This window comes from Mustela nivalis (genome assembly GCF_964662115.1).
Source record: "Mustela nivalis genome assembly, chromosome: 13".
NCBI classification, from domain to species: Eukaryota; Metazoa; Chordata; class Mammalia; order Carnivora; family Mustelidae; genus Mustela; species Mustela nivalis.
The window spans coordinates 15,558,074-15,570,507 of record NC_139032.1 but is presented as its reverse complement, the minus strand read 5'-3'; the positions used below and the strand labels follow the sequence as shown (position 1 = coordinate 15,570,507).

At 40.2% G+C, this 12,434-nt stretch overlaps 1 protein-coding gene and 1 pseudogene across 2 annotated transcripts in view; both read left to right on the top strand.

Moving 5' to 3' along the window:
* Positions 1-12,434, top strand: part of TRPM6 (transient receptor potential cation channel subfamily M member 6) — a 146,452-nt gene that overhangs the window by 67,396 nt on the left and 66,622 nt on the right. The window contains 4 exon segments of the mRNA XM_082696485.1: positions 2,605-2,739; positions 3,844-4,124; positions 5,363-5,591; positions 9,486-9,635. Coding sequence (XP_082552611.1) covers positions 2,605-2,739; positions 3,844-4,124; positions 5,363-5,591; positions 9,486-9,635 — 795 coding nt within the window.
* On the top strand, positions 525-2,034 carry LOC309847186 (F-box only protein 15 pseudogene; annotated as a pseudogene). Its single transcript has one exon. The product of its transcript is annotated as an F-box only protein 15 pseudogene (transcript).

Sequence of the window (12,434 nt, the reverse complement as noted above, 5' to 3'; positions counted from 1 at the left end):
GTTACAAATACATGGTTTGGAGTCAGAAGGATTTGGGATGGAGTTTTAGTTTTGCTCGTTAGTAGTTATGAAGTCTTGAGTAGAAGCTTAACCTCTCTGTGTGTCACATTCCTTATCTATAAAATGGGGATAATAATATCTCATAAATTTATAAAAAGGATTAAATTATACCTGGAAAACCTATATTCCTGGTACACAGAGTGTACAACACAACTGTTAATAATAGTCAGTACGATCACTCCTGATGATGCTATTAATTCTGTATTACAACCATCATAATAATAATTTGAGTATGACTTTTTAGAAGCCAGGACCCATCACTTCTTTGTGTAATTTATATCCATAAAATGCAAATGAAAATAAATGCGTAAATACAGGAGCTTGGGCAGGACGGAGGTGGCTTCCAGGTGCCGCATTTGCCGCTGAACCCTGGGGTCGCGCAGGCCAGGGGTTCCCCAGGGAGGCCCTCAGTTGCTGGGTTGAGAAAGGGACCAGGCCTCAGATGTGTCGCAGGCCGCGCTACCATGAGGCTGCGCGCAAGGCGGGGAGAGTGCTGTGGGAAGTTCTCCGCTAATCTTTCTGTGTCTCTGGATCGTGTGCCTTCAGAAATTTTGCCGAAGATCTTTTCCCACTTGGATGCTGGAACCCTGCTGTGTACTGGATGCATGACTAGGCGCTTTTATCATCTGACCAATGACCATTTTAATTGGATCACAATCTCTTCAACTGCTTTTTCACCTAAAAGATCTACCTGGAAAATTGCTTCAGCAGAGAAGACTGCTGAATCTATGAACTTACTATTGGTCAAGGATAAAGAAGCTGGGTACGGGAAGAAAGAATCTCTCAGAAGACGAAGAGCTTTTGCAAAAGCCACGCTAACTCAGGTTCTCCAGTTGGTCAACCCTTCCACAGGCCGTGCAGTTCAAACCAAAGAGGCCCTCAGAATATCTGGTTCAGGTTGGGTAATTATGGTGAAAGAAAAAAGTGGAAAAGAATCCATCATGGAGGGCATTGACCTCTCCATATAAGATTCTTCAGTGAGGATTATGTGGTACGGCCAGAACTGGCCATAGCTAGCCACGTTGTCAACCTTAGATTTGTGTGCTATGACACCAGTTGTTATGGACCAGTCTAAAACCCCCTCCAAAAATGGACCTCAGTGGCATTGTTGAATTGCAAAATACAACCTGAGTAACTTGGCTGGATCCACCATGATTGGCTGGGACAGACTCCTTGGGTTCTTCTGCTTACACCCAGGCCTCCTGGTGGGGCTGTGGAAGGAGGAGGAAAAATGGGCTTTTGTTACAGCAGATCTTCATTTCCATCACTTTGTGGAAAAGAGCACTTTAGGCTCAGCCACTGATCCTTTGAGCTACCTCCTCCTACGCCCCTTGTGGATGACAACCTAGAATATGGACTACCTGGCCACCAATTCTGTGCTGATTTGCATAGCAGTGGAATGTTCTACCTGTGTGGCACATTTCTCCATCTTTTTACCAAGAAAGGATACATTGAAAATGGATATGTGAAGCTTGCTGTTTTAAGTTTTTAAAAATAATGCAGAAAACTACCTCTTACTGGAAAAGATGGCCTCTCTTGGAGAACTGGTATTTTCAAAGGCTGTATAAAGAGTTGTTCTGTGTGGCCCTAATAAGTCTGTGGGATGAATATGGGAAACCCTTTTGGTCTTTCAGTTTCCTGGTTTGTATGACATTTCTGGTCCTCTGATGGTCCTAATTTCTTGGGACAGACTTACTATGTTGACTATGTGGACACACAAGGAAAAAATGCTCATGGTGTGGATTAAAGAGACAGAATACTTCATCGTCAGCCTGGTCCTTTTCCTGAGGATAGCAAAAATAAGCCATTGCTTTGGGACAACATATTAAGTATTAGCAGAAGGCGGCAAATGATTGTTGCTGTTTGTTTGTTTTGGACTAATCAGCTTTGTTCTTGGTGTTGGAAGTTGACATAAAGCGGTAGTCTGTTTGATGCCTTCTTATTTCGAAAAATAAATAAATGAAGTATCTCAAAGACCATGGTATCATCCATTTTATATCAGCCCCTTTAAGAATGCTTCTTTTATTTTCTCATTGAAGAAAGTTTCATGCTGATAAGCAATAAATTATGTTGTTATTGGGCCTAATCCCTGGAATTCCAGTGGTGCTGTGTAACATCTGGGGAAGTTCCATAACTTTCTAACTTAACCTTGGAGTTGTTTGCGAATGGGAACTTTTTCTTATCATAACTGTGAATCTTTACTGCCTATTCTGAACTTGTTCCAGGTATAGAAACTCCATTGATTTTTAATGGAATTTCCCCATAGAGAAGGAATGCAGATATATAATAGGGAACAAAAGAGTATGTTTTCTGGGATGTTAGGAAATAACATTGTGCTTAATAAGGAGGAGATCATGAGAGGCTTTTGTTGGACGAGAAATTAAATACTAATCATGGGCTAGAGACAGAACCTTGGGATACTTGGTAGGACACAATATTATATTTTGTTTTCATTACTGTCTGGAAATGAAATGTTCATTGTTACCATGATAATCTTTTTTTTCCCTTTTTGTTTTATTTTAAAAATAAAATAACACCTTCCAGCGAGTGACCAGTTTTGCTCAAAGCCTTTCCCAGCCCCCTCTTCACCGAAGACGCCCCTCAGGAAATAGAAAAGAATCTGCAGAAAGCACACTTCATTCCCAGTTCATTAGAACTGCCCAGCCTTACAAATTCAAGGTACCACTTACTTCTTTTTAGATGTGAAAATAAAATTGTTCTTGCAGGCTAGACCATTTCTTCAATTTAAAGTTGGAGGAAAGAGCTATAAACAGGTCAGTTAGAAGTACCCTAAATAGATGTGTGCTGGTCAGCAGCGTAACAACAAGGGAGTGATGTGAACAGTGTCATTAATCCAACTCTCCTCAAATTAACTCAGTCCCACTTTCCTCTGGGGACGAATGGATCTGCTCAGGAGTTTCTATATAAATGATACTCATGTTGGCTGAAAGGGGTTTACTTTCCATAATTCCTAGGATGAAAAGATATTTTATAAAATTATCCTTGATCACCAGCAATGAATGAAAATTTCCTTTTATTTATAGAAATAGAGGAAATGTATAATTTTCTCTTTTTTCCTTTTATTAAAAGGATTATCAAATCCTATTACTTACCAGGCAATATGTTGGGTGCTTGGTTAAATTTGGGAGAAGGTATAATGATGATGGAGAAATGATCCCCCTCTCCCCAAAGTAATAACCATATTGCCATATAATGAATATTGAAATAGAAATACATACATAGTGACATAGAAGAACATACAGCTCATAGTTGAGATGAGCTGTAAAGGGTTAGTTAACATGGTGAAGAGTACTGCGGAAGGAAAGGAAACTTAAAGCCAATCAGTCTGGATGCATTTTGGCAATGCTAGTGACATTTTCCTAAGGGAAAGATAATTTATTTATAAAGTGAGGTTAGAACTTTGTTTTCTTTTCTTTTTTTTTAATACTTCTCATCTATCCAATATGTTATTTCAACCCATTTCCTTGAGACATTGAAAATTCTCATGTAGTTATTGGGTCTATCCAAAAGGTGTAGTGTTTTAAGTTGTGCTGAATGAACACAAGGTATCTCAGCTTGTAGACCCTGGATCTATCAGACACAACAAGAAGTGGATCACCTAAAAGGCCAAAATTTTGGTTTCTGATTTATAAAGTTGTATTGTTATTTCCATCTCTTTTCTGAGATTTAAAAAATATTCTTAGGATACCAGATATGTTTCATTAGGTCACATACCATGCATCTGACTCTTTGGGAATCTGTTGCTATTTTATTTTCCAACAGGAAAAGTCTGTAGTCCTTCATAAATCAAGGAGGAAGTCAAAAGAAGAACAAAACGTATCAGATGACCCTGAGTCTACTGGCTTTATTTACCCTTACAATGACCTGCTGGTTTGGGCTGTGCTCATGAAAAGACAGAAGATGGCCATGTTCTTCTGGCAGCATGGAGAGGAGGCTACGGTCAAGGCAGTGATTGCCTATAAACTCTACCGAGCCATGGCCCAAGAAGCTAAGGAGAGCAACATGATGGATGATGCCTCAGAAGAGCTGAAAAATTACTCAAAGTAGGAGTTCTCTCTTCACTTCATACTAAACATCGACAGTGCTTAGAATGGTTAGACACTTTTATCTCCCTTGCCTTAGAACTTGTAAGATGCGTGGATTTGCTGCCAGCATTTCCTAGGCCCTCCTACAAATAGTGGTCTTTTTAAGATTTTATTGATTTATTTGACAGAGAACATAATTAGGCAGAGAGGCAGGCAGAGAGAGAGAGGAGGAAGCAGGCTTCCCGCTGAGCAGAGAGCCCGATGCGGGGCTTGATCCCAGGACCCTGAGATCATGACCTGAGCCAAAGGCAGAGGCTTTAACCCACTGAGCAAGCCAGGCGCCCCCAAATACTGGTCTTTAGGTATTTCAAGGAGCTTTGTGGAGTAAAGGGAAGAGAGGTAGCCCTCCAGTCAGGAGACCTGGCTTCGGTCCTCGTCCAGCTATTTACTAATTGGGCAACTCAGCTGGCCAGATTTTGGGACTCGAATTTCCTCACACAGAAAGTTCACTTAATGATTTTGAAAGTCCCTTCTAACTCCCAAACCCTTTGATGCTATGCTATGTGAAAACTTGTCTACTTTTAGTACCTCTCAGGCAGGAAAATAAATAAATATGTTATGTACAAAAGAACTGGAGCTTGATGGCAAAAGATAGAAAAGTTGGAAAACTTTTTGAAAACTCAGCATTGTAATAGAGAAGGGGAGCTAGAGTTCATAGAAACTCATGTATAATTGTGAATTTAAAAGTCCTAGAGAATAAGTGTCTATCTACTTTTTAGAGAAAACAACCTCCCAGGAAATATCTCCATGTCTAGCTTGTTACTTAAGTCATCTATGTATTTTCTAGAAAATTTAAAAAAAAAAGGTGGCCCCACGATTTCCCTTAATTCCTTATTCAGTATTGAATAGTCTTTTCTGTGTAAAAATTCTCTACTTGGTCTTGTCAGGGAGCCCCAAACCAAGCTATATGTAGCCTGTTTTGTGGTGTGGAGAGGCTTCTCCCCATGGGTAGATAGCTCAGCCACTCCTGGTGTAAACCAAATTCCGTATACTGTGGTGTAAACCCTCCTGCAAAGGGAGAACGTCCCATTTCCTGAGCTGCAACCACTTTGAAATGGCTTCTGTAGTCTGAGGCGTATGTTATTGTTCATTCTTTGGTATTGCTTTTTGCTGAGGCTCATAGCTAATCTTTTAAAGTGTTTCTGGGACTCTGACCTGCATTTTTTTTTTTGCCGCTCACCGCTGTGTCATCACAGACAGTTCGGCCAGCTCGCCCTGGATGTGCTGGAGAAGGCCTTCAAGCAGAATGAAAGAATGGCCATGAAACTGTTGACCTATGAACTCAAGAACTGGAGCAATTCTACCTGTCTGAAGCTGGCCGCGTCTGGAAGATTGCGGCCCTTCGTTTCGCATACTTGCACCCAAATGCTGCTGACAGACATGTGGACTGGGCGCCTGAAAATGAGGAAGAACTCTTGGTTAAAGGTACACCGACTTCCAGAGAACAAACTGGTGGTTGCCAGAGGAGAGGAGGTTGGGGGTTGGGCAAAATGGCTGAAGGGAGTGGGAGACACAGGCTTCCAGTGATGGAATGAATACGTCACAGGGATAAAGGTAGAGTGTAGGGAATAGTCAGTCAGTGGTACCGGGATGGTGTTGTGTGGAGACCAGTGGTAGCTACAATGGCGGTGAGCACAGCTTAACTTATAGATGTGTCAAATCACTGCTCTGTAGGCCCTTGTGTATCAATTGTACTTCAATTTTTTTTTAAAAGGGTATATTTACTGGCTTTCAGAGTTTAACAGTTATTTATTTGAAGGTCTGTACTCTTGAGTTCATTTTTCCCTTGTTCTACAAGACTCCATTCAGGAAAACCAGTTAGTATCTTTGGTTCTCACAGATGAACTAGGTTCTTCCCAGTGGAATCCTGACAATGACATCATCTCCCACCACCACAGTTTCTTTTCTTTTTTTTTTTTTTTAATATTTTATTTATTTATTTGAGAGAGAGACAGTGAGAGAGAGCATGAGCGAGGAGAAGGTCAGAGAAGCAGACTCCCCATGGAGCCGGGAGCCCGATGCGGGACTCGATCCCAGGAATCCAGGATCATGACCTGAGCCGAAGGCAGTCGTCCAACCAACTGAGCCACCCAGGCGTCCCCCACAGTTTCTTTTTAAGAAATGAGGCTGATTACACAAGCTCTATCCATCAAAAGGCATTCTCTTGTGCAGATGGTTGGAAGTTAAAAGCAGATAAAAGCATCTACAAGATTCCATTCTTAGTACACTCTATGACCTCTGATAATTATAAAAGAAGTAAATGAGCCTTTTTAGTGAAAAATATTTCAGCTTAAGAGCATTAATCAATAATATACTAAATTAAATTAGCAATTTCTGGTCTGTTGATCCAGTGTGATGTTTGAGAGAATAGATGCTCCTCTTGTTAAAGCGCTTCCCTGAAACACCTATTTCCAAATTCTTCTATCAATTATAGTTTGGCCTCATCTCTCATCTTGAATCATCAAGAGTAGTTTAGTTAACTACTAAAGACATTTAACTTTTAACATCACACCTAGCCTAAAGCTTTAGGTTGTGGTCAAGCTTCTGAAGTATGTAAGCTTATAAAACTGAATGAAAAGGTAGAAAGCATGAGCATTAAAAGCATCGTAAAACTATATATTTCAGTTGTAGTCTTCCTACAATTTTAAAAAATAGAATGACTTAATTTTTTTTTTTCTTGGACACACCATAGAAAACACAAAGGAATAACACTTACTATATAAAATATATTTGAAATCCACTTATGAAATTACAAAAATAAGAGAAATGTGAATCAAAAGTTATTTCACATAAATTCCTCTTTAAAAAATACTGAAGAGGGAAGCCTAGGTAGCTCATTCATTCAGCGTCTGCCTTCAGCTCAGGTCATGATCCCAGAGTCTTGGGATCGAGTTCCACATCTGGCTCCTTGCTCAGCAGGAGCCTGCTTCTCTCTCCCTCACTCCCCCTGCTTGTGCTCTCTCTCTCACTGTGTCTCTCTCTGTCAAATAAATAAATAAAACCTTAGGGGGGAAAAAAAACCCAATGGAAGAAAGAACAGTTATTTCCAGAAAAAGTTTTCCTTTGGTCTGTTTTGATTTCAGCCTTGGAAGTGATGAAACAGAGAAGTGAATGGGTCCACCTCAAGCCCCAGAAACCCTGACAATAATTCTTCTTAAATGTGTAGAGAGCAAGATTGGGTATAGATGGCTGCAAGTATGAGCAGTAATTTCCCCCACAACTGTTTTCTGTACAGCCGTGGGGAAAATTATACCATTTTGTTCCTCATATACCTTATGTCAGTAAAGAGACCTAAGCGAAGCAAGGCTGAATATTTTGCCCCCCAAAACAGTGAGTGGGCAAAGAAGGCTGAATTAGCTACTTAAAATCTCTGAGCTGCTGGACATTGCTCTCTCTGCCTAGATTCTAATTCATCAGTGCTGGACTTAGAGGGGTTTTTAGGAACACGTTTGCCAATAAGTGTTAAGATACCCTGGTTTGATTAATTCCAAGGATAAAGACCAGAGGAAGACCTTATTGGGTCTTGGAAGAGAAAACTCACCTAAGTACGTTTAGTGGGATAGGCTTCAACAGATCCCTTGGGAAGGGGATACCGATGTCACTGAACACTGTTTCGTGAGCCAGTTCTGAGATGGACAAAGGCAACAGATTGTGGAGCCTTTTCAGGGAGAGGGTTAGGAAGTAATGTGACATTATCAGTGGGCCTGATATCTGTGGTGTTTCCAGACCTAGAAGCCTGTAGGTATCTTGGGTTCTGCATCTGAAGAGAAAGCTTATACTTGCACATAAACAAAAAACCTTGTCACAACTGGATGTCCCGAAAAACTTCGCAGGAGTTCAGGCTTTAAAACCAAACAAAAGGTCATTTCAGCAATGAAAGTTGACAAAGATAAGACTTCATTTTATTTCCTCATGTATGGTAGACAGTTAGGGTGAATCTTCTTTTTGTTCAGAATCCCAGAATACTAAGGCCTAATTTAGCTTGAAAGAGGTAGTATGCAACAAGTTGATTTTATAACATTTAGTCAATCTCCTGAACTGTTTACTCTGAAAGGCCATACAGATTGAACATAAATATTCCTTTGAATAGCCTATAAATAAATTCATGAATGATAGTAATAGAATGAAAAATTACAGATCTGTACCTTCCTTGGGTTTTACTGGCAAAGAAAATAAATATTTTTATTTAAGTTAAGCATCAGTTAAACATCTGCCTTTGGCTCAGTTCATGATACCAGTGTCCTGGGATCGAGACCTGCACCCGGCTTCCTGTTCAGCAGGGAATCTGCTTCTCCCTCTGCGCACCCCCCCTTCCCTGCTTGTGGACACACACACACACACACACACACACTCTCTCTCTCTCTCTCTCTCAGAAATAAATAAAATCTTAAAAAAAAAATAAGTATTTGTGTAGGCTGTGAGATAAATTTAACAAAGTGACAGTATGTTTTTGTATTCTTGATGTTTTTTTAAAGATTTTATTTATTTATTTGAGAGAGATCACAAGCAGGCAGAGAGGCAGGCAGAGAGAGCGAGGAGGAAGCAGGCTCCCTGCTGAGCAGAGAGCCTGATGCGAGGCTCAATCCCAGGACTCTGAGATCGTGACCTGAGCCGAAGGCAGTGGCTTAACCCACTGAGCCATCCAGGCGCTCCTGTATTCTTGATTTTATAATATGAATAAGCTTTAATGTATTTTATGGGATAATAATTACTTAATTGCTTTAAAGAATTATGAAAGCAATCTGCTTATGTTCTTTGAAAAGTAATACTTCTCACTGCACCGCCCTGGGGATAAATAATAACAGTGTGGTATACAAATTTTTAAACCTTTAAATGTATATATATTTATGAACATATCTTTTCTAATTTTTAATTTTCTTTTTGTACGATAATGGGATCGCACTATATATATTATTATATAACTTCCCTTTATTCATTTAACAATATAACTTGGATGTCTTCATTACACTGAGAAGGGATTTTTATCCTTTTAATGATTGCATAATATTCCACTGTTAGGTTGTCCCCCACCAGCTAGCCCTCTATATAGATAGATATGTAGGTTGACAGATATTTTTGCTATTACACATAACCCTGCAGTGGACTTCCCTATACACATAGGCTTGCATTTATGACTTTCTGGGGGAGACACTGCTAGATTTGGAATTGAGTCAAAAAATATCTACAGAATCAGGGTATCAACTGATGTAGGGATAGGTCTGGTGCTTTATGTACATCAAAATCATCATTTGTTGATTTGACTACTACTTGTGCCTTGTTTTATAATCCCTCCTACTTATCTTGCTTTTTCTTTTAAAGATCATCATAAGTATTCTTTTTCCACCCACCATTTTGTCGTTGGAATTTAAAAGCAGAGCAGAGATGTCGCATGTTCCCCAGTCGCAGGACTTCCAGTTCGCGTGGTATTACGGCGACCAGAACCCCGGCGCAAAAGAAAGCGCTTCTGTGGTTAGTACAGTATCCTAATGAATGTCGTTTTCATGGTATGGACCGCACCCAAACACACACATGCACAAAGGTCGCTTATTAAACAATGTATTTAGTGGTCTTAATCATATTATCTATGATCGGGTATAGCATGTATGATACATCTAATTTACCCCCATATATGATTAAGCAAAATATCCTGTTCTTTGGGAAAGAATATCTTTATTATATCTTGGCAGGCGCTTAACTTTTTATTTTCCTTTGTAACTAGTAGAATAAATAGAGTCACTATTTCTCTAAAGGGACAATGAAGAGGAGCACCTCACGGGCTCAGCTGGTTAAGTGTCAGACTCTTGATTTCGATTCAGGTCATGACCTCAGCCTGTGAGATCACAGGCTGGGCGAGGAGCCTGTTTAAGATTCTCTGTCCCTCAGCCCCTCCCTCATTCTCAACCTTTCTTTAAAAAGAAAAAAAAAGAAAAAGGAAGTTATAATGAAGAATGCCTCATATCCTTCAGGTTTAGGTTTTGCATTGCCTTCGCTGTCCCACTCCACGATTTTTTTTTTTTCATTTGTTCTGTCCAGTGACCAAATAATTTTACTTGAGTTCTTGGATGTATATGTTTTCCTGAGTAATTTGAGCTACTTCTCTTGCAACCTTTCTTCTCTGAGAGTCTCCAGGATGCTGTCTGTGCATGTATTTTTGTGTTTTATTTCTCAGCTTAGATCATTACTTACAACCTTACTAGTGTAGGGACAGTGACTGTCTTTTGTGGCATTTGATGCTTGAATGAGGCATCTTTCTCTAGCATATTGTTGGATATGCTTTGCACTTGTGAAGTATTTGTTACAATATTTAAAATTGCACTCAGGGGACGCCTGGGTGGCTCAGTTGGTTAAGCAGCTGCCTTTGGCTCAGGTCATGATCCCAGCATCCTGGGATCGAGTCCGAATCAGGCTCCTTGCTCGGCAGGGAGCCTGCTTCTCTCTCTGCCTCTGCCTGCCATTCTGTCTGCCTGTGCTCACTCTCTCGCCCTCTCTCTGATAAATAAATAAAATCTTAAAAAAAATAAATAAATAAAATAAAATTGCACTCAGTAAGTATTGGGGCACCTGGATGGCTCAGTGGGTTAAGCCTCTGCCTTCGGCTCAGGTCATGATCTCAGGGTCCTGGGATCGAGCCCCCGCCTTGGGCTCTCTACTCAGCAGGGAACCTGCTTCCCCCACTCTCTCTCTCTGCCTGCTGCTCTGCCTACTTGTGATCTCTCTCTCTCTCTGTCAAATAAATTAAAGCTTTAAAAAATGCACTCAGTAGGTATTAAATGAAAACTAAGTAATTATAAGTAATCATTAGTTTGTCTGGCTGCCATCTGTTGTGATGGGGTGAGGATCCATTCTGATTGGTTAATGCCTCTACCAGATCAGCTGTTAAATATTTTGACCTTTTTGCCTGCCTGGGGATTCCTCTCCTTTACCCTCCCCCGCTTCCTTCCATCCTCACTTCACTAAGCCCGAGGGTTCTATTTGGGGTTCTCAGAATACAAGAGATGACAGGTACATTTTAACCTCTGTGGAATGTGTGAGCAATTATCTTACAAAGCTGGGCAGTCAAGTTGTTACAATTGTGATTGTTCTGGCTTAATGATCTGGTTAATAAGCTTAGACCACTTCAAAATTTCTTTAAGGAAGGATAAGAAATGTAGTGTTGACTTAACATCTTTAGAAATAAAATGAAATCTTTATATGTGAGATATTTTGTTTAATTTTGCTTATTTATGTGTTCATGTTTAGTTAGTTTGTTGAAATGAAAAATGGAGAGAGTTGCTTATCTGCCTACCTGTCTATCTATAAACAAATATGTAAATATGTTGGCAGTTGGTAGCAAATCGTGGTTTGCAAGTGGATGTTACTTCACTTTTGGCACCTATAAGGTTCACGGAAAGATAAACTCTCATGAACACTTAAGTCCTTGTAGATGGCTGGAACATTCCCCTAAGTAGTTGTTAAAGGGAAACTTGTAGAGAAGAAAGTCCTTCCTTAAATGGCAATGAACATGCTTTTAACATTAAAAAATGTAGTAAGTTCTCACAGGTTCCTGAAAAATTAAACTTTGGCTGTAGTGTAGTGGTCCTTTGTATCACGTTGCCCATCTGGATGGCTGGGACATGGCCATATTGATTTATTAATTCATTTAATGGCCACTGCTCATGTGCCAGACAAGATTCAATGTTCTGGAACACTGCAGTAACTAAGACAGACGTGACCCTTGCCACCACAGAGGTAACCAGATATAATCCGAGATAATCAGAGAGGATATCCTTGATACCTCAGCATTATTCAATTTAAAACTTTTATTGAAAAGTGCCCCAGACCTGCTCTGTTATGAATTATAATCACAACAACAATGTTCTTTTGCCTTTGAATTTAATCAGAGCAGTAGTTTTTGATTACCTGCTCTGTTTGGAACATTGCTAAGCAGAGAGAGTGTGGTTGCCATCAACATTAGATGGAATGTGGAAGATTTCACATTCCTGGTTAAAGATGATACACGTGGGGCACCTGGGTGGCTCAGTGGGTTAAAGCCTCTGCCTTCAGCTCAGGTCATGATCCCAGGGTCCTGGGATCGAGCCCCACATCCGGCTCTCTGCTCAGTGAGGAGCATGTTTCCCTTCCTCTCTCTCTCTCTGCCTGCCTCTCTGCCTACTTGTGATCTCTATCTGTCAAATAAATAAATAAAATCTTTAAAGATGATACACGTGATTAGTTGAGGAACACAATTTGTGTTACAGATTTTGGAAGCAAAATGAAGACAGGTGAGAT